The sequence below is a fragment of the Oryctolagus cuniculus genome, chromosome 1, assembly GCF_964237555.1.
Source record: "Oryctolagus cuniculus chromosome 1, mOryCun1.1, whole genome shotgun sequence".
Lineage (NCBI taxonomy): Eukaryota > Metazoa > Chordata > Mammalia > Lagomorpha > Leporidae > Oryctolagus > Oryctolagus cuniculus.
The window spans coordinates 158541205-158566799 of record NC_091432.1 but is presented as its reverse complement, the minus strand read 5'-3'; the positions used below and the strand labels follow the sequence as shown (position 1 = coordinate 158566799).

Below are 25595 nucleotides of genomic sequence, written 5' to 3'. Positions count from 1 at the left end.
CTTTTGCCGTTGGTTCACCCTCCAATGGCTGCCGTGGTGCAGCTGGCACACCCCACTGATCCGATGGCAGGAGCCAGGTACTTATCCTGGTCTCCCATGGGGTGCAGGGCCCAAGCACTTGGGCCATCCTCCACTGCACTCCCTGGCCATAGCAGAGAGCTGGCCCAGAAGAGGGGCAACCGGGACAGAATCCGGCGCCCTGACCAGGACTAGAACCTGGTGTGCCGGTGCTGCAAGGCGGAGGATTAGCCTATTGAGCCATGGCGCCGGCCCCTAGATTATTTTCAATACTTATTTTTTAAATTATAATATTTGCTATAAATATATAGCTTTTCAGTAGTGAAGGTCTTTGTAAACAAATCCAGTGAGCAATAGCCTGGATTTATTTCCCCACAAGGGTTATTTCAAAATACTACATGTGCCAGGCAAGGACCTCTTTGTGTCCATGGGGCTGATTTGTTGGTTTGCTTTTGGATTTTACTTGTGTGGGAGAATCGAGGTGGCACAAGAAGCCGAGAGTGAGATGGTGATCTTCAATCACCATGAAGGGACAGCCTAGCGGTCCGGATGTTGTGGATTTGATACCCGGCTCCAGCTCCTGACTCCATCCTCCTGTTACCGCAGACCACAGAAAGCAGTAGTGATGGCTCGTCACTGGGTTCCTGCCTCCCACATGGGAGAACTGGATTGAGTTTCAACCCAACCCAGGCCAGACAAGTGCCAGCCATTGTGGGAATCTGGGGAATGAACAAGTGATTAGGTGCTCCCTCTGTCTAGCTTCCTCTCTCTGCTTCTCAAATAATCAAAATTTTTTAAAAATACATATTATACTCTCAGATATCCTAATGGGAAGAACAAAGTAATCTTTTTTTTTAAAGATTTATTTATTTATTTATTTGAAAGGCAGAGTTACAGGCAGTGAGAGGGAGAGACAGAGAGAAAGGTCTTCCATCCCCTGGCTCACTCCTCAAATGGCCACCATGGCTGGAGGTAGGCTAACCTGAAGCCAGGAGCCTGGAGCTTCTTCTGGGTTTCCCAAGTGGGTGCAGGGGCCTAAGGACTTGGGTCATCTTTCAGTGCTTTCCAAGGCCATACCAGAGAGCTAGATCAGAAATGGAGCAGCCAGGACTTGAACCAGGGCCCAGGCAGCGGCTTTACTTGCTAAGCCACAGCCCTGGCCCCAACAAATCCATCTTTATCTCCCTATTCTTATTGTTACTACTTATCAGAAACAAGTGAAAAGCAAAACAAAAGAAAAAAAGACCAGAGAAATAAAGAACTTAGGCCGAAGAAATTTTGTTTCTGCAAATTATTTAGGATGTTAAAAAATAGATAGAAAAACTTGGGATTTTTTCATAACAATAAGTATACATTTTGTGACAAATCTTTCTTTTCAGAAATACCATCAGTGGAACTCAGATGTGAATGTGTATCAGGATCACCTGAGAGTCTATTACAGCAGAGACTGCTGGGGGGCCAGCATTGCGGTGCAGCAGGTTCAACAGTTGCTTGCTGGCTATGCCATCTGAGTGCTGGTTCCAGCTCCCTGCTAATGCACCGAGGAAAAATATGGATGATGGCCAAAGTACTTGGACCCCTGACGCCCACATGGGAGACCAAGATGGAGCTCCTGGCTCCTGGCTTCCGCCTGGCCCAGCCCCAGCTGTTGCAGTCATTTGGGGAGTATGAACCAGCAGATAGACGATCTCTCTGTCTTTCCCCCTCTCTGTCACTCTGCCTTTCAAATAAATAAATAAATAAATATCTTTTTAAAAAGTTTAAAGATGAATCAGGGCAGTCTTAGCTTTACACTTCTTTTTCACTTAGAACTGGTCTGATGCCCTTTGGAACTCTATTTGTATGTGTGATGTCAGCTCTTCCTTTGGGTTTAACTCCATTGCCATGCTCTCCAAGATCCAGAAAGAGATCATCTAATAAAGAATATACTGGGAGAGGCATTCCACTTTTAATCAAGGTCAGCCTGTACTTTTAATTGCAGATGAATATAAAAGCCCACCCTTCACAATCAGGAGTGGTTTCCACCTTAAACAAGGGAAGCAATGTTTGTCTTAGCTGCATTTTTTGCTAAGAACTTTTGCACTGCCAGTGATACAAAGCACTTTTCTCACGTTGCTTTTTGACATGTAACCCCAGCACCAATGCTCGTACTACAACCAGACACCTGAGGAAGGAAAAACGACAATCACCACAGCAACCTCCAAATTCAAATCCCATCAAACTTGCAGCCATGCAGGGGAAGTGGATACCTCACATGGGAAAGTATTTCTGCTCCCAGTTCAGACTAGTTTGCTTATCACAGGCAACATACTGTGGCATGGGCTAAAATGTAGGAGACACCGCTAAGTATCTGTAAATCAGCAACACAGAAAAACAAAGTGCTCCTCTGGCAACACACACACACACACACACACACACCCGTTTTGATTTTCTCTCCCAGGACACAGCCCACTCTTCCTCCATTTACCTGCCGGGTGCCGCAGCCTTGACAGAGCCCCGGGAGCACGGCTGGCATTCGCTTGGCTGCAGAAGGTTTTCTGTAATACTTTGGATACGCTCTGGCCATGCAGTTACTGATGTCTTTTGAGTCTGTTGCTGCCTGGATCCTGACTCTTTCGCATCCCTGAGATGAGCAGTAACTGTGGCCATCCCTGTGGCTTTTGGCTTTGAGATACAAAAACAGTAACCTGCACAAAACAGAAACCAACCCATTTGGTTTTCCACTCTCAAAAACTTAACAAAATTCCTCAAAAAGACTCCTGGCCAGAAAAGGGATGTTCCTAATACGGTAATTCTTCCTTAACAGAAAAATTAATTATAAAACTGCTTCTCTTTCCTTTCTATCCTAGTAGGGTTCAGAGTTGAATGTATAAATATCACTTTAGAAATTATTTTTATATCCTGATTCAGTCATTCTGGAAGATATCAAAGTTGATTTCTGGTATGAATTAGTTCAATAGGTAATTAGGGAGGACAGAATTTGGCTTAACTAAAAAAATTCCTTGGAAAACTTTATACTTCTGTTGACTTCATGACTCAGTAAATTGCTGCGGATTATTCTTTTTACTCTTTTTTGGGGGGAGGGGTCATAAATCACTTTAGTTTAAGGCACAAAACTGGAATATAAAAACAGCAACTCTGATTTATTTGGCAATAAATCAGATCAGCCTCCAATCAATTCCTGTGATGTTTACCAGGAACAGATGGACCTGAGGTTATTCCGACTGTATTTGAGCCAAAAATCAGACAAAATGAACAGTCCCACCCATTCTGAATTATCCTCCTACTGCCAAGATGAAGGGAAAACTCTAACTTGCAGGCCACAGTCCAATATCCATCAGCAATCCCAGTCCCTCTAAAACGGAGGAAGTCAATATTCTAGAGCACTTGATAAAACGTGACTGATTATTAGAGATCAGGAATTCACATTTTAATATGAGGTCAAAGAACAATGTAAGATTGCAATTAAGAGGTAAAATATCTGCCATTCTCCCCACACTCAACAATTTTAACATATCTTCATGAGGAGCATCAGGGACGCGATGAGACATGGGCCCTGTGATAGATAATTAAAATCATCAAATGAATAGAAAAGAGTCAGAAACCCAGAGGCTAACGGATTCTTAAAATATCCAGACCAGAAGACATTTCCATGTCTCATACACTTAAATCATTAATTAGTGATCACTAGATTGCCCTTACATATTTTGGTGTTCCAATTCTTTTTATGGCACATCAATTGGGAATGTGCAAGTTCTTGTCAACTACAGAATATGAAGTTCATGTAGGTTATTGAATCAGAAATTGAAGATCAGAGACATTTATACAAACAAAAGACCTTTAAGCTGAGCATACTGGCTGCTGGGGTTCTTTAAGGACAAAACCTAATGACTAAGCCCTAACTTTCACCTTCGCCCAATCCGTCTTGCCGCTTTCCTCCCCATTTTGAATTGCTATTTTCCCAAACATGCCATGCTGTGTTCCTCCATGCCTCCATGCATTTGTGCACACTGTTCCTTCTGCCAGGTACTCCTATTTCACTATCTCCTCATCATTATTCCTCAAGAATTAGTTCCATTGTCACCTTCTTGGGATACCAAAAGGCGTGCTGAATGTTCTACTAAAAAACGTACACCACTTCAGCCTTTTGCTCTATGGTTACTTGCTTTGCATGCCCACATCCTCCAAAGGACTGTGAATTTGCAGAAGAAATGGGTCTTGTTTACAGTAGTACCTTGACAGTGCATACCAATGGCATTGAGTAGGAATGTCAGCTTAATGATGGGGACTGATGGAACATGCTGCTTGCTGGTAGAATATAGGAGATTGAGCCTACCATGACCCAAAGGCTGAGAGACTGTAACTGGACAAAAGCAGACAAAGCCAACAGGACCCCAGGAGAACAGGATTAGAATTAGAAAGTAGAAAGATGTAGCCTAGAGAGAGTTGGAAGCAAACACGCCACGGTTACATAGTGATTTTTAGAAATTCCAGGTCAACTTGCGAGGGATCAGCCGGAAGAGAAAAATGAGCTTTCACTGAAATATAAACTATATTCTATGTAAATAACCATCTTGAGGGTTGTTATGGAAAATTATTTTAATGTTCAATTGAGTTTACTGGTTGTTCATTGACAAGGATAATTTCTCTCTCTAAATTGACTTAATAGGTATACGGCAAACATCTTCCCACAATTCCTACTGCCAAAACCATAATTACGAGCCACTCTGATTCTCTCCTAGACCTCTAATAGTGATGTGCAGACAATTACCCACATCAGCTGCCTTTCTGAACAGCTGTCATATCACAGCCTATTCTTAGCTATGCTGAAGAGCTAGTAATTTCACCATTAAAGAAAAATAACAATAATTCGCATTCCTGGTCCTACTGAATTACCCGACGCTGGAGTCGAAATAGAACTTCCTCTCGGACTGCTTCCTCTGCAGCTCCTCCAGGGAGTGCACGGCCTCGTATTCTTCCATTTTGGATAGCGAGCCATTCTGCCGCTGTAAAAAGCCGAAGGAGACCTGGAAGCTTGTGTTTGACGGATAGCAGAGGCCAACGCGAATCCAGTCATTCCTTCAAAGGGAGACAGTCAAAAATGAATTCACATTTGAGCAAAGATCTTCTGAATATTAGAGTATATTTAAACTTTAACCATGATGTTTTCCCCTTAAAATTTCTGTTGTGTGTTGAGCCACTAACAACAGAAGTCCCAAAACTGTCATACAAATGAATCATCTATCTATTGGCCAAATTTCTCTGATCAATATATTTACAATACTAATATGCTCCACAAAACAACCTTGGGTTCAACAGAATTTTGGAGAGTGTGAACTGAACTCAGAGACAATGTGTAGACATTCTCCACACACAGTGAAGTTAAATGAGATGGCTGAGTACGGATATACTAAGAAACACTAATAACCTGATTATTGAAATATACTGGCAAAATCAATATAAGGAATTTTTTTGTTCACAAATTCATTTTTTTCTAAATAAAATATTCTTTAAAATTTATTATTTATGTGAAAGAGAAACAAAGATAGACAGACATCTTCCATTTACTGGCTCACCCTCCAAATGCTCCAAACAGTTGAAAGTGGATCAGGCCAAAGCCAGCAGGCAGGAACTCAGTCTGGGTCTCCCACAAGAGTGGCAGGGACCCAGCTACTTGAGTCCTCACCTGCTGCCTCGCAGAGTGCACATTAGCAAGAAGCTGGAATTAGAAGTGGAGCTGGTACACATGCCCAGGCACTCCAGTATGAGACATGGGCATCCTTTGCAGCATCTTAACTGCTGTTCCAAACAACCACTCCACAAAATTATTTCTACCTTTTATATTTTTATTTATTAGGATACATTCCTAGTGGCAAGGCTGCAGATACGGGGCCAGCATTGTGATGTAATGGGTGGAGCCACCACTTGCGATGCCAGTAACCTATATGGACACCAGTTCAAGTCCCAGTTGCTCCACTTCCAATCCAGTTCCCTGCTAATGCACCTAGGAGAGCAGTGGAAGATGGCTCAAATGCTTGGGTCCTTAAACCCACATGAGAGACCCAGAAGAAGCTCCTGGCTTCGGCCTGGCCCAGCCCCAGCTGTTGCACCATGCGGGGAGTAAACCAGTGGATGGAAGATCTCTCTGTCTCTCCCTCTCTCCTTCTCTAACTTTGACTTTCAAATAAACAAATCTTTGAAAAAGAATACAGCCGATATAAAAGTTTATGCCTTCTTAAGGCTTTTGATGCCTACCACCAAATCACCAAAGTGTTTTTCTTAATGTCCTTAGATATAAAGTCAATCTCAATCTTTCTAAAGCATTACCAGTGTTTTCCCTTCTTATCATTTCTGACCCTTTCTATTGTAGTGAAATATACGTATCACGCAATGTACCATTCCAGTCACTTTTAGCTGTCCAGCTCAGTGGCATTAAAAGTAATCACAAACTTGTGCAACCATTACCACTATCCACCTCTGGAACTTTTTCATCACTCTAAAGAATTTTGAAACAATATGTAACCAGGCCTTAAAACTGTTCACACAGGTTTTATCCAGTAATCCCACCAAAGAATAAATTATAAATACACACAAAAGATGTAGAAGACCTTCTGTAACACATTGTTTATAACAGAAAAGGGGGGGGGGGTTGGGACAGGAAAATAAAAGTCTAAATGTTCACAGGGAAAAAGGGCATTAAAAATTATGGTACATTCATATGCTTGGAAAAACCCGAGTGCACAAGGAGGGGAGACATAAATGTTGACAGTGCCTTACTTTAATTCAGAAGATTATAGATTATTTCAATTTTCATGAAGTTTTCTGTATTTCCTATACTTTGCATAACGGGTTAAGTACAGCTCTTATAACTTGTGGAGTGTTATGTTTCAGAAGTGCACTATGACGAAATCTGTGGCCTCCCTACAATTATATGAAGTTTAGGGGAAAAAGTGCCCATCTCTTCCTCTTGCCTCTGCCCATCTTACACTTTTTAAGGACTTCATTGAATTACACAAGGAAATCGTGACTCAATTTCAAGCCCATGAGGTTCTTTGAAACTTCTGGGTTCAGCCTTTTTTCACTTCAAATATTTTCACTTCACTTCCTTTCACAGAACGCAGCACAGCATTTGATTTTAACTACCTATCTTCAAATTCATAATGCTACCCAGAGTACTGATCACTCTGACATTTCTTCTCCCTCCTTCCCGACAGCTGCCTGTTTCTTTCACTGATTTCTCTGCAACTCACTGATGGTATCACATTGCATTTTTAGCAACACCACCCTGGGTACAATGTAGACTAAGGATTAGAAGTGGGGAGACACCACTGAGCATGCACTATGATTATCCTCTAAACAATGCAGTATAATATATATATATACACACATACACACACACACATATATATATATATATATAATGCCATATATAAGGTATTGACATTCTACTAGGTATTAGATGTAATATAGAGATGGTTAAAGTATATGGGGCCAGCGCCGCGGCTCACTAGGCTAATCCTCCACCTAGCGGCGCCGGCACACCGGGTTCTAGTCCCGGTCGGGGCGCCGGATTCTGTCCTGGTTGCCCCTCTTCCAGGCCAGCTCTTTGCTGTGGCCAGGGAGTGCAGTGGAGGATGGCCCAAGTCCTTGGGTCCTGCACCCACATGGGAGACCAGGAGAAGCACCTGGCTCCTGCCTTTGGATCAGCGCGGTGCGCCGGCCACAGCGTGCCGGCTGCAGTGGCCATTGGAGGGTGAACCAATGGCAAAGGAAGAGCTTTCTCTCTGTCTCTCTCTCTCACTGTCCACTCTGCCTGTCAAAAAAAAAAAAAAAAGTATATGGGAAAATATGCACAGGTTATATGCAAATATTTGCATCAACTGGCACACAATAAACACTTACATAAGCTAACATAAAAAAAAAAAATAGAGCCTAGGGCTGAACATAATGTTACTGGGACAGACAACTGAGAAATCACAAAGGAACAGCATACTGCTCTAAGGCAGGGAAGGCGAATACCCGGCATCCATGCCCAACTCTTCCACTGAGAGCAGATATTACTGATCAATCACAACACTTTCTTGCCTCAAGCCTAAACTTGGCCTCACGGGTCTTCTAATTTTCTAAGTATCCAGGTGCTCACTAGGGCTATCATATAAAACATCTTCCAATCCAAGGTACAGGAAACTAAGGCATTTGCCAGATGATATTAAAATCTTTAGCTGAATGACTTTCTGTACACAAAACCTTGACCACAAAGAAAAACAAATACTTCTAAAGCAGAGGAGCAAGGCCTAGATATTTGATGCAGCAGTTCTGATGTTGCTTGTAATGCCCACATCCCCTAGCAGAGTGCCTGGTTTAAGCCCCGGCTCTGCTTCAGACTCCAGTTTCCTGCTAATGTGCACCCTGGGAGGCAGCAGGTGATGACCCAAGTCCTTTGGTCCCTGCCACCCTCATGGGAGACCCAGACTGAGTTTGGGCTCCTGCCTCTGTTCTAGTTGAGCCCTGGCTGCTTGCAGGTATTTGGAGAGTAAACCAGCAGATGGAAGATCTCTGTCTCCCTCTCAGCCTCTCCCTTTCTCTCTGCCTTTCAAACAAGTGAAAATAAATTAATTTTCAATTTATATGATAAAATAAAAGCAAAAATAAATTAATGTTCAATTTATATGATACTTTTAAAAGTTTATGAGAAACAGAATGAAAAGAGGTTCATTTTGATACAAACTTTGTTTTACATCCATCCATATTTTTTCACCATACCCATTTTCCATGAACATTTTGAAGACTTTTAATTCCATACAAATGAAAAACAGCAGCCTCCCTTCAAGAGGAACAAGGCACATGAAATTGGCCTTCTTTATTTACTACAAAGGAAAAACACATTATCCTTGTTCTCCACTAAAGCACTAGTCATTCAATTGTGCTATCACAGCAATGGCAACATACTTGTTGAAGTTTATGAGGTACAGAAAAGTAGTCCTTGGTGCCGGCCCATTCCAGTGGATGGTGTAGCCCTTGTCCAGCATGATCACGGGCTGGTACTGCTGGAAGGCTGCCTTCTGGTTAATGCCCCGGAGCACCATGGGATGGGATGGGTACTCATCGCGTGCAATGGTCATCATAAGGTTCTGGGTGCCCCATGTCTGGACATAGACCTTAAAAAAAAGAAATCACAGAATTAACGGGAAGAGAATCAAGTTTTTAAAGAACTCAATCTGCACAAAGCTAAGGTTCTCCACTCTGAAAAGGGAGACTCTGATCTGTGCCAGGTAAACCGAGCTGTGTCAAACTACATCCAAAGCCACACTCGCAGTGCAGCCTGTTTAAACTCATCATGGCCAAAACAGACCCTGAGGCCTGGTAGCCAGGCTCTGCATCGTCAGTCCCACCACCACGGGCCAGCTTATTCATCAGAATATAAAATTCCTGTGGCTTCTCCAGCTTCTCAAAGAAATCCCCCAATCTGAAGAACACACACCAATAAATTAGCAAACAGACGGGAAAACAGATCTAAGAAACTTTCCTCTAAACCAAGAGATGGAAAATTTATACACTGGAGAGCTTCGGCTTTCAATTTTCCATGACCTACATCAGCCCAAGAAGTCATTTTTCACCATTCAGGAAAAAAGTTATAAAGTCTTCTGTAGCAACTGGAAAATTACATTAAGCTGAGGCAAATTTGAAAGTTCTGAATGTATTCCAGTGGCGCTGGAGTCGCATGCCATGCCCAACAGACCTCTCCTATCTGCTTCCTCCAGAGCACAAAACTTGGCAAAATTTCCTAAAACAAGTCAGTGTGTCCAGGGTATCCAAATTCTCCAGAAGCATTGCAACACTTGGCAGAATGCTGACAGTCCGTCTACAACACTTCCGTATTTTTCTGTCTTTTCTGCAATCTTATCTGTTTTGACTCCTCAACTGTATGTTCCTTGGACCAGAAAGTCTTAACTCTTATCCATAGTTCACTACTTTGATTTAATGTTTTTCCCAACACCACTTAAAGATTTTAAATAACAAGACTGGAAACATATCTTCAAGACTACTGGCTATAGGGGAGCTGGTGCTGTGGCGTAATGGGTTAAGTATCCACCTGCAGTACCAGCATCCCACACGAGCACCAGTTTAAGTCCCGGCTGCTTCTCTTCCAATCCAGCTCTCTGCTATGGCCTGGGAAAGCAGCAGAAGATGGCCCAAGTGCTTGGGCCCGTGCACCTGCATGGGAGATCTGGGAGAAGCTCCTGGCTCTTGGCTTTGGATTTCGGATAGGCCTAGCTCCAGCCATTGCAGCCATCTGAGGAGTAAACCAGAGGATGGAAGACCTTTATCTCTGACTCTCCCTCTCTCTGTAACTCTACTCTCAAAGACAAAAACAATAATAATTAAAAAATACTATTTTCATTTGAATAGATATTTAATACAGACTTCAATACATATTATACTGGAGTACTATAAAAAGTTTATTAAATTAAGAGATAAGTTTATTTTGGTGCAAAAATTTTTGAAATCCATGCATCCCGGGGATCTTTAAAGAGTTCATGAAAAGTGTGTATTATGATTTCAAAATACATTTGAATCAAAATAAAATTAGCTTTTAATTCCACTTTCCAATAAACTTTGTGAAATAATTCATGTAATATTTCTTTACATGTATTTAGCAATATACACTGATAGATGCATACCCATGTATCTTCTATCTCCTGCCTTCTTCACAAGGATGGCTGGAGGTAGCACAGGAAATCACGTTCCTCCTTATGTTATCACCTTGCTTACTGAGCACCTTTATCCCTCAAGTCAGCACAGGAAAGCCATTCCACTAAGGAATATTTATAAATAGCAAAGACTAATTCCTCTACCTTGAGGTAGTGCTGTGCCCATCTCTTGCTTACGAATGTTCCCTACATTATTAGTAACAATAAACTGCAGCAGATCTGAGCTTCTGGCTCAAATTCATGGAAGAAAATTCTTGACCCATGGTCTTACATTCCCAGAGCCTCCTGGGAAATATTAGACAACTTATTTCTTTCTTCATCTACTAACAAAAATAGAATATGCTACTCTTCTTGGTAAGGCAAAAGGATCAGGTTCATATTTTCAAATACATCAGAAATTCAAAGAGTTGAATAAGATATATATATATATATATATATATATGGTACTTCAGAAAGTTCATGGAAAATGGAATTAAAAGATGTTCATTTGGTGGAAAGTTTTGAAATACAGGCATTGCTATTTCCTAATAGACATTTTCCATGGTTTTTTTTTTTGTTTTTTTTTTTTTGTTTGTTTGTTTGTTTTTTTACAGGCAGAGTTAGACAGTGAGAGAGAGAGAGAGAGAGAAAGGTCTTCTTTCTGCTGGTTCACCCCCAAATGACCACCATTTGGCACTGCGCCGATACGAAGCCAGGAGACAGGCGCCTCCTCCTGGTCTCCCACCCTCCACTGCCTTCCTGGGCCACAGCAGAGAGCTGGAATGGAAGAGCAACTGGGACAGGACCGGTGCCCCAACCGGGACTAGAACCCGGGGTACCAGCGCTGCAGGTGGAGGATTAGCCTAGTGAGCAGTGGCGCCGGCTTCCATGAATTTTTGACGATTCTCCACATGCATGAAGTCAAACTTGTTGCACTTAATAATTTATCTTTTAATTCTATTTCCCAACAAACTTGAAGTTTCCTCATATAACATGTATAGTAATTAATAACTTTAATTTATAATAATTAAGAGCTATCATAATTATTTAATTTAGCTATACAGAAATAATTATTTTAAAACTATAACATAAGTTTTCATTAGTAGACATATCACATTTTAAAACACACACATCACTGTATATGAATACACATGGATGGCAAGAAATTTAAAACTGTTGTTACAAAAAGACCAAAAAATGTTTATTTTTGTTTTTATTTGAAATGTAGAATGTCTGTAGATTCCTAAGTGTTGACAGCAGCGAAGGGGAAATTCTAAGTAAGAATAAAACAAATGGAAAAAGAAAACCTCATTTTAAACCACATTCTTTTCTTTTTTGTTATGCTGTAGCTAATTCTCTATCCTTTCCTTGTTCCTCCAGGACTTAGTCAAATATATTTGTTGTCTTTTTGTGTATGCCATGGAAATCAGATATCTGAGAACAAAGAAGCTAACACCCCCATCAAAATAAACCAGAAACTGTCTCTCTTAATCTTTTTGTCTTATCTATGATAAAACCTAAACATAAGTTTTATTTTCTTAAAAACATGTTTATTGATATTCATCTACTTGAAAGGCTATAATGAGAGTGAGTGAGTGAGTGTGAGAAAGAGAGGGAGAGAGAGAAAAAAACCATCAGTTATCTGGTTCACTCCCCAAATGGACAACAGCCAGAGCTGGGCCAGGCACAAGCCAAGAGCCAGGAACTCCACCCAGATCTCCCATGTAGGTGGCAGGGACCTGAGCATTTGAGGCATCATCCACTGTCCCCCAGGAGGCATTAGCAGGGAGTTGGATTGGAAGTGGAGTAGCCAGGACTCAACATGGCATTCTGAGACGGGCAAAGGGTATCCCAAGCGGCAGCTTAGCCTGCTGCACCTCAATGCTTGCCTCAAGTTTTTAAACTCAAGAATAACATCGTTAGCAGTCATGATTCAAAACCAGAAGTGTAGTGAATTCTGCTCCAAAAAGCTCTAACTACAGAAGGTGATAGAAACCACACAAACACAGGGACTCAGAGAGGCAACAAGACCCCCTTGGCAGCAACGTCAGCAGCAGAAGGCAAATACGGCCCTGGTCCTTTCCCAGGGAAAACCCATGCTGCAAGGAAGAGTGTCTAGCAGATCAGTGAGGCTTCTTTCTTGCCTTCGAGACTGTCACAGACAACTCCATGCAGAAGACCCCTTGTCTTCCTCTAAGTCTTCTCTGCAGGTTCTCATCACCCCCTCCCTTTATTCTTTGCACTCCTGTGCCAGTCTATTATTAAATCCTACCTTTTAATTGTCTAAACCACAGAAAAAAAATACTGCTCCCTTTAAAAATCCTGGCAACTGGCACCCCTGTTCTGCAACCTCTTCTATCCACCCAAGTATGACTATTAAAATCTCCTTCACAAGACAGGCATGATGGCAGTGCAGGTTAAGCCATGGCTTGGGATGCCTAAGCCGTGGCTTGGGATGCCACAGTCATTATCAGAGTACCTGGTTGGATTCTCGGCTACTTGGCTTCTGATCTAACTTCCTGAGAATGCATGCCCTGGGGCAGGGGGGAGGGTAGCAGGTGAGGGCTCATGGACGTGGGTCCCTGCCACCCACATGGGAGACCTGGATGGAGTTTTGGGCTCCTGGCCTAGGCTTGACCCAGTCTTGGCTATTGTGGGCATCTAGGGAACGAACCAGCAGATGTGAGCCGTCCTCACGGAAGCAGTGTTGTCAGGAGCTGGAGGTGCTCAGGCACCAAAGTGCCTTCTGGGCCTACCTGAGCGTAGGTCCCACTGCAGACCACAGCATTCCACCTGGTAACGTTCACACAGTTCGGATGGCGGATCAGGTAGTTGTCCATTCTTCCCACATACACATCCTTGTATCCTGTCACAGAGCCATCGATGTCGTGGAAAATGGAGTTCTTATCACCATCCAGCTCACAATCTTCAAACCAGGGGCCAGGCTTTCCAAAGAAGACATTCAGAGAGACCTGAGAGTGGTGAAAGCCAAGGACATCAGAAAACGAGGGCTCTTGCCTTCCTGCTCAGCATCGTCTACAGTGATGCCACTGCACATCGTGACAACTGCTCTGAGATTCGCGCAGGTCTAGATAGGGCTATCTCCTACAGTACTCAGGCAACCACATTCAAGGTGGGGCGGGGGAGGGATTCTACAGCCTTAGGGAGTTCAAACAGCAAAGGTTATACTTCATCTCCATTTTCCTTCTTGTATTTCCACATTTAAAAACTGCTATCAGATCTCCAAACAAAATAATCTGTGGTAAGAGAAACTAGAACAGTTGTGGGAATGGAGACTGTAGAGCCATTTATATTTATTAAAATGCATCACCTGCCCACTTGAGATCTGTGTGTCTCCTTGCATGCAAATTTTAATTCAACTAAATAAAAACCAAGTATATCTTCCAAGTTAATCATTTTATTTCACCTCAAATGCTTTAGTGACTTGGATCCCTAGGCCAAAAAATAAACACAATTTAAAACTGAAACATAACTTAAGTGTTGGGTTAATATGGCGAGTTACTGTTGAACTCACTAGCATCTACTAAAACAAGTGTGTTACTACCTCTCTGCTCAACAGATTGAGCCCCACTCAATCATTTTCATATCAGGTAGTGTTTATCAAAATTCTTCACCGAATATATGATATACACATGCAAAGCAGGCTGCAGGTGACCTGTTTTGTACTCATTAGCTGCTTTTTGCTAGCAGTGAATTACTAACATTCAGGTCACAGAGATACACCCCTCCATGCTGCTATGTGCTCATCACCCAGGGATGGTTTGAAACCATAGAATATCCAAACGGCAAGCAACCTGATGGAAAATGCATCAGGTTCTTTTTCTCTTTTCCCTTGAGCCTCCTTTCGGATCAAAGTTTAGAGTTTCTACCTTTTAGGTAGAACAAATTTTGCAGTGTTTCCCTTACAAACTATTGTTAGAGCATTACAACCACAGAAAACTCCAGGCTGGATACAAGGGAAGATTTAAACAGTCATGGATTCTCTTGTACTGTTGCAACATAGGGCTCCTACAACAAATTAGCATCTAACACACTTTTTCAGAATGATCATGTCAGTGGTCACTGCACTCTATGGAACACTACAGGGAGGTCCATGTGGGCAGTAAAGGAACCAACTTCTACCTGGCGAGCTGATCAGAGACCTACCCTGCCTATTTATTTGCATGGTAAGCCATCCCTCCCCTGAAGTCATGCGACCTGAAGGAGCAGAACCAACTGAGTTGACCTCTCAAATCGTACTTGAGTGTCTGTTCCACGCCTGCACTTCTCCAGAAAGCCAAACACAGACTTTGGTAAACCTACCGCAGCTCTATTTTAACCTGGGCAACCACAAAGCCCGTGTGTGGGTGTGAAGGAGAGAACAAAAGCTCCTTGCTGCTCTGGCTGCTGTGGGAGCAGGGAGCTAGACGGCATGAGATTCAATCACTCTCTGCCACTGCCAAGATGTTGACAGCATGGGGTAGGGAATTGGAGGGCCCTGTTTATCACAGGTGAAGGGAGAACCAGTGAAACTGCTAACAACACTACCTCCATGGGCTACTGCACTGCAAACAATTTTTGCAATCTTCATAAAAACTGGCCAACTGTTTAAATCAGAAAAACCCAATGTGTAACACACTGCTTAGTAGCTGCCTTTCCTTCCCAACCTTTGATTCTCCAGGTCCCCAGACAAAGAATTCTCATACAAGTAAAATACCAGATAGGAGCCAAGTCTCTCAGTGGAGATGGTCTATCCCACCTCCATCCATTTCCCCAAGTTATGTCTCCCTGTTCCTGTGAAACCCTACAAACCCCAGTCATTTTCCCTTTCAAGGTATCCCTAGAATGTCAAGAATATTCCAAGATCATAGGAGATTGAACTCAATGAGACAGAGTGCAAGAATTCATACCTACTTTTCTATGTACCTTGCCTCCCAGTCATAAAGGCACAGTGCAAAGCCTTTGCGTTTTTGTCTTTGGGAATTTGCTACCCCTCCCTCTCCCACCAGAGTCACAGAAGAACACACTCACATGTGGCCCAAACTTCACGAGGGAGATGTTATTCCTGGGGGTTATCTGCCAGGAATTCTTCATGAGGAACCCAATCGCACTACTGTACCTATCTGGAGTTGGCATGTATTTTTTGAAAGTGCTCCTGGTGAGATGAATCGGCCCATCATAAATCTGGAAGCCTCTAATTGGAAATGTCCTGTTGAAATGCAAGAATTTATTTAATACATATAGGCCTCTCCCCTTAACAGCACTTCACCTCCCTTGTTTTATAGACACTACTAAATATGTCCTATTTGCTAAGCAAAATTCTAGGATACAGTAGTAATCAGTAAAGATTCCTGCTGGGAGGAAACATATAGTGTAGTGAAAAAAACAAAAACAAAAACCCACAAAGGATCATTTCAGATAAAGAATGTTAAGGAGGCGACAGGTATTTGCTAAAGCTGTTAAGTTGCCACTTGGGATGTCCACGTCCCCTATCAGAGTTCCTGGTTCAAGTCCTGGCTCTTCCATTTCTGAGCCAGTTTCCTGCTAATGCACGCTGGGAGGCAGCAGGTGATGATGCAAGTACTCTCGGGACCCTCCCAACCACACAGGAACCTGGGATTGAGTTTCAGGTTCCTGGCTTCAACCTGACCCAGTCCTGGCTGTGTCAGCAACTGGGAAATGAACCAAAAGATTGAAGACCTCTCTCTGTGTCTCTCTGCCTTCCAAATAAAATGAAAGCAAATTTAAAAAAATAGGGTAGGGGGAGAAACTGTTCGGAATACCTCAATAGAGGTGTCTCTAAAGATGTGACTTTGGCTTCCTTGAATCAATTCACCTAAGATCTTTTATTTGGTCACTCATATACTTTAGTTTGAGTTCAAAAATCTCTTGCTATGAGAACAAAGGACAAATCTGTACTTAAACATAGAGAACCTCCCCTCCAACCATTAAATGACAGCAAAGGTAAAATGATGTGCTTAAAAGTCTAGTCCTCGTGGCTTGCTCTATCAAGAGTTGGCAAGACTGACAATTTTGCTTTATTCATTTTCCTCTTTTCTGTTCAAACACAAACTCCCAAGCATAATAATCATAAATAATAAACCATAATTAATGTACAAAAGCTATATTTTGAATTCTTCAGATTTTTCTCCTATTAAATTCTTGAATGGCAGACAGATTAGTGTACATCATGGCAATGTTTTTTATAAAGAAAAGTACATATATAAGGTTACTTCTAAAACTTCAAGGAAAATGGAATTAAAGGGTTTTTGGTGCCAAAAAAAATTAAAACCCATGCATACGAGGGTCTTCAGAAACTTGACAGAAAATGCAATTATGAAAAAAACTGTGTGCATTCTAAACATTTTTGTACAAAAATAAACTTATTTTTTAATTCCATTTATCCACAAACTTTTTGATGTACTCTTAAACTAGCAAGTTAACCAAGTAGCCTATCTAAATTCTGATGTATCATGTTGTATTTCTAAGCATACAGCTCAAATTTGTTCTCCCTCATGGAAAAGGTTGTAAAGATACATATAAATAAAAATTAGAACCATCAATCAATGAGAAATTTTTGTATAGGAAAATCCTCTTTAGCAAAGAAGCAGTATTTCCAAATAAAACTGGAGGTCTCTGGGGCCGGTGCTGTGGCATAGCGGGTAAAGCCGCCGCCTGCAGTGCCGGCATCTCATATGGGCGCTGGTTCGAGTCCCAGCTGCTCCACTTCCGATCCAGCTCTCTTCTATGGTCTGTGAAAGCAGTGCAAGATGGCCCAAGTGCTTGGGACCCTGCACCCTTGGAGACCTGGAGGAAGCTCCTGGCTCCTGGCTTCAGATCGGCACAGTTCTGGCCATTGCGGTCAATTGGGGAGTGAACCAGCGGATGCAAGACCTCTCTCTCTCTCTGCTTCTCCTTCTCTCCCTCTATGTAACTCTGACTTTCAAATAAATAAATAAATTTTTAAGAAAAAAAAAACTGGAGGTCTCTGTAAATGAAAAGAATAGAATTGACTTGACCAACATCATACTTTAGTACAAACCCTAACCAACACAGCTTGATAAAGCCAAAAAAAATCCTACACGTCGGAAGAGACAGCAATAGCCTAATTGTGAAGAACACAGCACTGAAGCCAAACTGAGTTTGAATTCCACCTCTGCTCCCTTTAGTAGGTTACTTACTTGTAAAACAGAAAGTTGACAGTATCTGTCTCTCTGTGCTTTTAGAACAGAGGCTGATACACAAATAAACATTTAATAAATGCTAGCTATTACAGATCCATCAAGTTCTTTCCCAGTGCCTTGCACGGCCTGACAGACAGGAGTTCTACAGAGTGCAGCATAAAACGACGCTTGATATCCCACACTGACAAGCACAGAGGAGAGAAGAGAAGACAAACATGGGAACTCCCTGCCAGAACCTCACACAGCCCTTCCGGGCTTCCCTCCAACCCCACCTACGGCTAACAGCCTGCCTGTCCCGTCCCCCCGCCTTGTTCTACTCAATGTCAGAGACGGCATCCTTTCTCGGACTTGATGCTTGTGGATCACGGCAAAGGCTCACTCCCATGCCTTTAGAACACTAGTGAGCGTTTCACTACCTCATCTTCTCGCAAGTCAAATGAGGACTACACCAAATCGTCCTGAGAACGGAGGTACAGCTTTGTTAGTTCCTATTTCCTGCCTCATGCTCAGTACTCCCTTAATGAGTCTGTGATGACGATGACGGAACGGAGGCCAGCCGCCCTGACCCTGCAACACTGCAAGCTTCGGTCTGGAGTCTGCTTTGGAATCAATCAACCCTCATTTTCTAGGACTCTTTTCAGCAAGTCATTTCCTTTTTCCAGTGGCTATTTCTGAAAACCAACATCACAACTCGAGGGAAAACTGACCTAATGTCATAGTTTATGGTTTGGCAACTTTGTACAGCGCAAGAAAGAAAGGGGGAAAAAATATCACTGACTTATATAAGGTCTTATATAAGGAGTGAGAAAAAAAAAAAGAGAGGTTTCTATAAGAGAGGTTTCTATGTTATAAATTGTATACATAGCATTGATATTGAAATCTATGAAATGTTTACTAATTAGTATTCCAAAACTCCAAGAGTGTAGCACGTAGAAAAGAATAATAACAGGGGTCAGAATAACATTAAGATAGATAGGGTTAGTTTTCCTTCATGGCATAAATTTAACCCTGTCCTGCACAAGCAACACTTACCTGTTTCTAGGTAATGTTCGAGGCTTCTGGTCTATTCCTCCAATGCCCATGTACTTGTTCTGACCGCCCTGAAAGCCGTAATTCCTGCTCTCCCCAACGAAGAGCGATTCAGACACCTCCTGGCTGGAGCCCTCATCACTTGGGAAGCTTCCATCACTGTTAAAATGAGAACAATCATTAGCACCAGGGAAGTTTAACTTGTCCCCAACTGAATGTAACCTACAAATTTAACATAAGACTATGGCTAAATTAAAGCAGGTTCTAAGAAAAGTAATACTGTTTTTAAATGTTCTCCCTTCTTTCATACTCCTCCTCTTATTTTAAGAACTTTAGTCTACATCTCCAGTGGTTTCTTCTTCACAAAACTTATGACAGGCCTACCCTTCTGTGGAATTCCAGCCAACTCCCTACTACTTTGTTATCTAGTCAAGTAATCGATAAACATGTATTCTTGGCCCTCTAGTGGTATCGTGGAGAGGATGCTCACTTTTTTAACGTTAATAAAGAAAATTCCTGTTATTTCCCCCACTCCAAAAGAGTCAAGATTATTTTTGCCTTACAGCTTCAAATCAAATAAACACTTTTAAGTAATTACAAACCTGGCAAAGGTCAGTCCTATTCCATTATCTGCAAATCTGTACAAGAAAATAGAATAAGGGGAGATTTCAATTCACCACATCTTGTAACAAGAGGTAAGTCTCTCAATATTTAACTAGCAAGAAATCTGGGAGCTCCCAGTGCCTACTCCCTCCAAGGCCACACACAAGTTTCACTTTCCAAGAAACACTAGCAGCAGGAGTTTCACAGTGTGGGTACAGGTTCTAATCCCAGGTTTGCCAATTACTCACTGTGGCCTCAGGCTAATTGCCCTTTCTCTCCCTCAGCTTTCTCAATGGGAAGTTGCAATAATCACATAAGTTTCCTCAGAGAATTCTTGAGAACATTAAACATATTGAATAATTTCAAGTATTTCAAAGTGACGGGCACACAGCAAGCATCATACAAGCATATGTTATAATCATGTTTTATAGCTATTTTAAAAATTATATCATGGTGTTCTCAAAACTTTTCAACACGACACTCAAGCCATTTCTAGATTCAACTTCATATCCATTGCTTGAATGATGAAAGTCATACATGATGGCAAAAATGCCAGGAAGCTAAAGGTCAGAGCCAGAAAAATATTTTTTTCTAGACTTGTTGAACCCTAAATCTTAGCTTGACATGTATCAGGCCTCTTCCCAAATTAGACAGGTGGAAAAAAGTGAGATGCTTCCCCTTTGAAGTCATGTTGAGACACAAGGCAACAGATTTATTTCAGTGGAATGGTACAGCTTTTGTTTGGAATGGCTAGGGCAGGGTATCAGAAACACTTTAAGGTGTTTCCAAGAGCAAGGGGAAAAAAAAATTCTAGGTAGTTTCAAACTCTTAGCTCTCTGACACAGACCGTGTTTGTTAAATTAAGCTAAATTCCATGTCTCTGTTCAATCTCCATCAAAAAAATACTCCATGTCACCAGACAAATTCAGTTCCAGTAAAAGCACCAGAATGAGACAATTCTAAACATTTGCAGGCAGCTAACTACAGTGCACTTCCTCAGAGCTTGTCCTGTCTACTCATAATAACAGGATTCCAGAAACCACCACTGTGCTTTCATTCTGCTGCGCCTTTTTTTTTTTTTTTAATCCTTAAAAACAAATACATCAGTGTCATCAGATAGTCACTTCGTGGAGAATACTCACGCCGAATTCTGAACAACAATGTCTCCTCCTCTCACCCAAGCTCCATTGTCATTATTTTTAAAAGCAATGAGCCTGTCAACCACAGCAGCCACACGTGGCTTTTCAGGGTCTGCATCCTGATGAGGCCGAAACCTACGGTTTAAAACAACACAGAGCTCTTTCTTTTAAAAAGTAATAAGAAGGCAACAGAAATTATCTATTTGTACGTTTAAGCATCAAAAAGCAGGATTTAAATTTGAGCAAAACAAATGAGGAAATCTTAAGCCATAACTTATTTATGTGTCCCATTCAAAGAAAAAAATTACATTTGTTTATATACAAGTTTCCAGAAAGCTGTTTTCATGTTTTCTTAGGTTTTTTATTTTATTTGAGAGGTAGAGTTACAGACAGTGAGAGGGAGAGACAGAAAAGTCTTTTTTTTTTTTTTTTTTTTGACAGGCAGAGTTAGTGTGAGAGAGGGAGAGAGAGAAAGGTCTTCCTTCCATTGGTTCACCCCTCAAACGGCTGTCACGGCCGGAGCTGCACCAATCTGAAGCCAGGAGCCAGGCACTTCCTCCTCCTCTCCCTTGCAGGTGCAGGGCCCAAGCACTTGGGCCATCCTCCACTGCCTTCCCGGGCTACAGCAGAGAGATGGAATGGAAGAGGAGCAACCAGGACAGAATTCGGTGCCCCAACCGGGACTAGAACCCAGGGTACCGGCACCGCAGGTGGAGGATTAGCCTAGTGAGCTGCGGTGCCGGCCAAGAGAAAAGTCTTCTGTCTGCTGATTCACTCCCCAAATGGCCATAATGGCCGAAGTTGCGATGATCTGAAGCCAGGAGCCAGGAGCTTCCTCTGGGTATCCCACACGGTGCAGGGCCCAAGGACTTGAGCCATCTTCTACTGCTTTCCCAGGCCATAGCAGAGAGCTGGACTGGAAGAGGAGCAGCCAGGACTAGAACCAGTGCCCATAGTGATTAACCTACTGTGCCACAGCACCTCTCTTAGTTTCTGGTTTTTTTAAATCAGTTTATAGAAGAGAGATTGCAGAACTTTGTAAGTATGAAAACCACCTCCAAAAAAATTTCAGACCAGGAAATATGGCATGTCCTCAGAAATTCTTAACCTATAGGATACAAATATAATCTTACTGAATAAATCAATCATATATTCAATATGCATCTGTGTGAACTGAAGTATTGAGCTGTGTCTTAGTTAAGTGTCATAAATATGGACAAAATAGGGCTCAGGATCTTGAAAATACCTACATTTAAAATAGACTATATTTAAAGATTTTTTTTCCCTGAAAGTCATTATTTGGAGATATATTTTTAACAGTGACTTACTATTTTTTTCACTTTTATTTAATTATTTTCATTTTATTTGAAAGGCAGATATGAAAAGACATCTGCAAATGCCTGCACCAGCCTGTGCTGGGCCAGAATGAAGCCAGGAATCTAGAACTCCACTGGGGCCTCCCAACATGGATGGCATGGGATGGACCTGTGCTCTGAGCCGTCATCTGCTCCTCCCAGGGTGCATATCGCAGAAAGCTGGATGGGAAGCAGAGTGGCCAGGACTGGAAGCAGGTACTCTGACGTGGGACATGGGCATCCCAAGCAGCAACTTAACCCCTGCCAGATGTTCACCCCTAAAACAGGCTACATTTAATTCACTTATTTATCATAGAATTTTACCTTTTCTTATTCTTCCCTTTAGAACACTTACAGGTTAAACTTAAGTTTTTTAAACTTAAAGGTTTAAAAAAAAAAACTGGTGTCAAAACTATCTACTATAAGCACTCAGATAAATAATTCCCTAAGGCTTCTCATTTAAAAGCATAATAAAAGGGTTGGCATTCTAATTCAGCAGTTTAAGCCATCACTTGGGACACCAACATCCCTTATTGAAGTGCCTAGGATCAAGTACCAGCTCCAGTTCCCACCTGGCTTCCTGCTAATGCTGATCCCAAGAAGGCAGAAGATGATGACCAAAGCACCTTGACATTCAGTATGGGAGATTTGGATGGAGTTCCTAAATCCTGGCTTCAGCCTAGCCCAGCCCTGGCTGCTGTTGGCATTTGCCAAGTGAACCAGGAGATTTAAGATCTCAGTCTCTCTGTCTCTGTCTCTCTGCCTTTTACATAAACAAATACATAAATGCTTACAAAACAATGAAGATCATTTCTATCTTGATCTTAGAAAGCTATAGGAAGAGAAAAAAACCATACAGCTTCTTTTAAAAAAAAAAAAAGATTTATTTATTTATTTGAAAGAGATACACACAGAAAGAAGGAGATGCAGACAGAGAGAGAGAGAGAGACAGAGGTCTTCCATCCGCTGGTTCACTCCCCAACTGGCCGCAACAGCTGGAGCTGTGCTGATCTGAAGCAGGGAGCCAGAAGCCAGAAGCCTCCTTTGGATCGCCCATGTGGGTGCAGGGGCCATCTTCTGCTGCTTTCCCAGGCCACAGCAGAGAGCCAGATCAGAAGTGGAGCAGCCAGGTCTCGAAGTGGCACCCATTTGGGATGCCAGCACTGCAGGCAGCAGTATAACTCAGTATGCCACAGCACCGGCCCCTATACATCTTTTTAAAAATTCAGCTGGTTGGCCGGCACCACGGCTCAATAGGCTAATCCTCCACCTGCAGTGCTGGCACACCGGGTTCTAGTCCCAGTAGGGGAACCGGATTCTGTCCCGGTTGCCCCTCTTCCAGGCCAGCTCTCTGCTGTGGCCAGGGAGTGCAGTGGAGGATGGCCCAGGTGCTTGGGCCCTGCACCCCATGGGAGACCAGGAGAAGCACCTGGCTCCTGGCTTCGGATCAGCACGGTGTGCCGGCCACAGCAGCCATTAGAGGGTGAACCAACGGCAAAGGAAGACCTTTCTCTCTCTCTTTCTCTCTCTCTCTCTCACTGTCCACTCTGCCTGTCAAAAAAAAAAAAAAAAATCAGCTGGTTGAAATCTTCAATCATACAGTCAGAAAATATTCCCTTACAATGACTACAGCTGAGGATGGGCACCTGGTCTAGCATATCATATTAGGGTACCTGAGTTCCATCATACCTCCTGGTTCCAGCTTCCTGCTAACATGCACATTAAGGAACAAGCAGCAAGGTAGCTGGAGAGTAAGAAGCAAGAGGGGGCAGGGGGTGGAGAGGATCGTGGGGCAGGCAAGTACCAAGTCAGTGATACAATCAGGCAAGTGATACAATCGGATTTTTTGTTTTTTCTCTTTTAAACAGATCCCTAGATGCTACTTGGAGGACTCACTGTAGAGAATGATCATGAGGAGACCAGCATGGAGGCTCTTTATGTGTTTCAGGCACATGGTGGTGCAGTAGACCAGGGTGGGAGCAGTGGAGATAAAGGATGTTACACCCACCCTTAGATTACACAAGCATCCCCCAGGACCTATGCCCTAACTAAGGGGTAAAAAAGTCTGACTCTAAGCCAACTTCACTCTTCTGGCATTGCAGTTACTGCCAAACAGCTCTGCAGTCATCACATAATATCAAGCAGATGGAAGAATTCTGGAAAGGAAACTGCACGATGTTCTAAAACAAAGTCTCTCTGCCCCATTGAAGCACCACCCCTGATGCCAAAAAATACCATAAAGTAACATCTGATACTCTGCTGTAGCCATCTGCTAGCTTTGATACCATTCATTTCCATCTTCTTTCCCACCTGGGAAAATAAAGCTAATTTTCCCAATTTACCATCATCTATGAGCTTTCAGCATACTTCCCAAACCCCCCTTAATTATCCTCTGCTTTCAGTGCTAGCCCAGCCCTGGCTGCTGTTGGCATTTGCCAAGTGAACCCTCTTTTAGATGAAATTTCCCAATGTCCAATCTAGAGTTTCTTGAGATAAAAGCTCCCATCTTTGGCTCCCTGTGATTTCCCATTGCAGCCACAAGGAAAAGCTCCTGGTTAACTGTTGAGTCGACTTCCTCTCTGATGAAAGACTGAATGGCTCCTGCTCCCATGGGCCTGGTGTTCAATTCACGGCTGCTTTATGACTCATTGATACAAGTTTTATCATTTTTTTTCTTTTTTTGACAGACAGAGTGGACAATGAGAGAGACAGAGAGAAAGGTCTTCCTTTGCCGTTGGTTCACCCTCCAATGGCCGCCGCGGCTGGCACGCTGCGGCCGGCGCACTGCGCTGATCCAAAGGCAGGAGCCAGGTGCTTCTCCTGGTCTCCCATGCGGGTGCAGGGCCCAAGCACTTGGGCCATCCTCCACTGCACTCCCAGGCCATAGCAGAGAGCTGGCCTGGAAGAGGGGCACCCCGACCAGGACTAGAACCCTGTGTGCCGGCGCCGCAAGGCAGAGGATTAGCCTAGTGAGCCATGGCGCCGGCCAGTTTTATCATTTTTACTCAAGTTGAATTGCATGAATACATGCGGGTATATTCCATAAATTAGTTCATACAAAATTAATGCACATACAAGAGACCAAAGGTCTTGTGACTCTTCTATAACGAGTTTGTTCAATAAGTTCCAAATGGAGTCCAACTGCTTACTGACAAGTATGCATTTATAAGTTTGCATTTATAAGTATGTACTTATAAGCTGGTAAGAAAGGGGGAAAGATTCCCATTATCATATCATATACACACAATCTAGTGAGGAACTGCTTAAGCTGTGATAAGTAAACTGTTGTAATGTCAAGTCTGAATGAAATACCAATGGATTCTTAAATATATTCACTTATCCATTCCTATGCATACATATAAAAACAAGGGTACTTCAAAAGCTTATGGAAAAATGAATTTTTAAGTTGATTGTGATATGAAAAATTTTTGAAATCCATTAATAGCTTTTTCAAAATGTGCATTTTCTATGAACTTGTGAAAAGACCACTTCTATAAATATATATACATGTACACACAAATTCTTATACACACATATATACATAATAACCTTTTTAAAAAAGATTTACTTATTTAT

The 25595-nt window shown here is 42.4% G+C and overlaps 1 protein-coding gene across 6 annotated transcripts in view; it reads right to left on the bottom strand.

Annotated features, from left to right (window-relative positions):
- The window catches only part of CEMIP2 (cell migration inducing hyaluronidase 2), an 88647-nt gene that overhangs the window by 10658 nt on the left and 52394 nt on the right, over positions 1-25595 (bottom strand). For all 6 annotated transcript variants that reach the window (XM_008256356.4, XM_070050811.1, XM_070050814.1 and 3 more), the window contains 8 exons: positions 20668-20799; positions 19525-19560; positions 18926-19081; positions 15741-15918; positions 13466-13681; positions 8968-9176; positions 4915-5097; positions 2486-2705 (listed from right to left, as the gene is read on the bottom strand). In XM_008256356.4, coding sequence (XP_008254578.2) covers positions 2486-2705; positions 4915-5097; positions 8968-9176; positions 13466-13681; positions 15741-15918; positions 18926-19081; positions 19525-19560; positions 20668-20799 — 1330 coding nt within the window. The remainder of the gene's footprint in view (positions 1-2485; positions 2706-4914; positions 5098-8967; positions 9177-13465; positions 13682-15740; positions 15919-18925; positions 19082-19524; positions 19561-20667; positions 20800-25595) is intronic.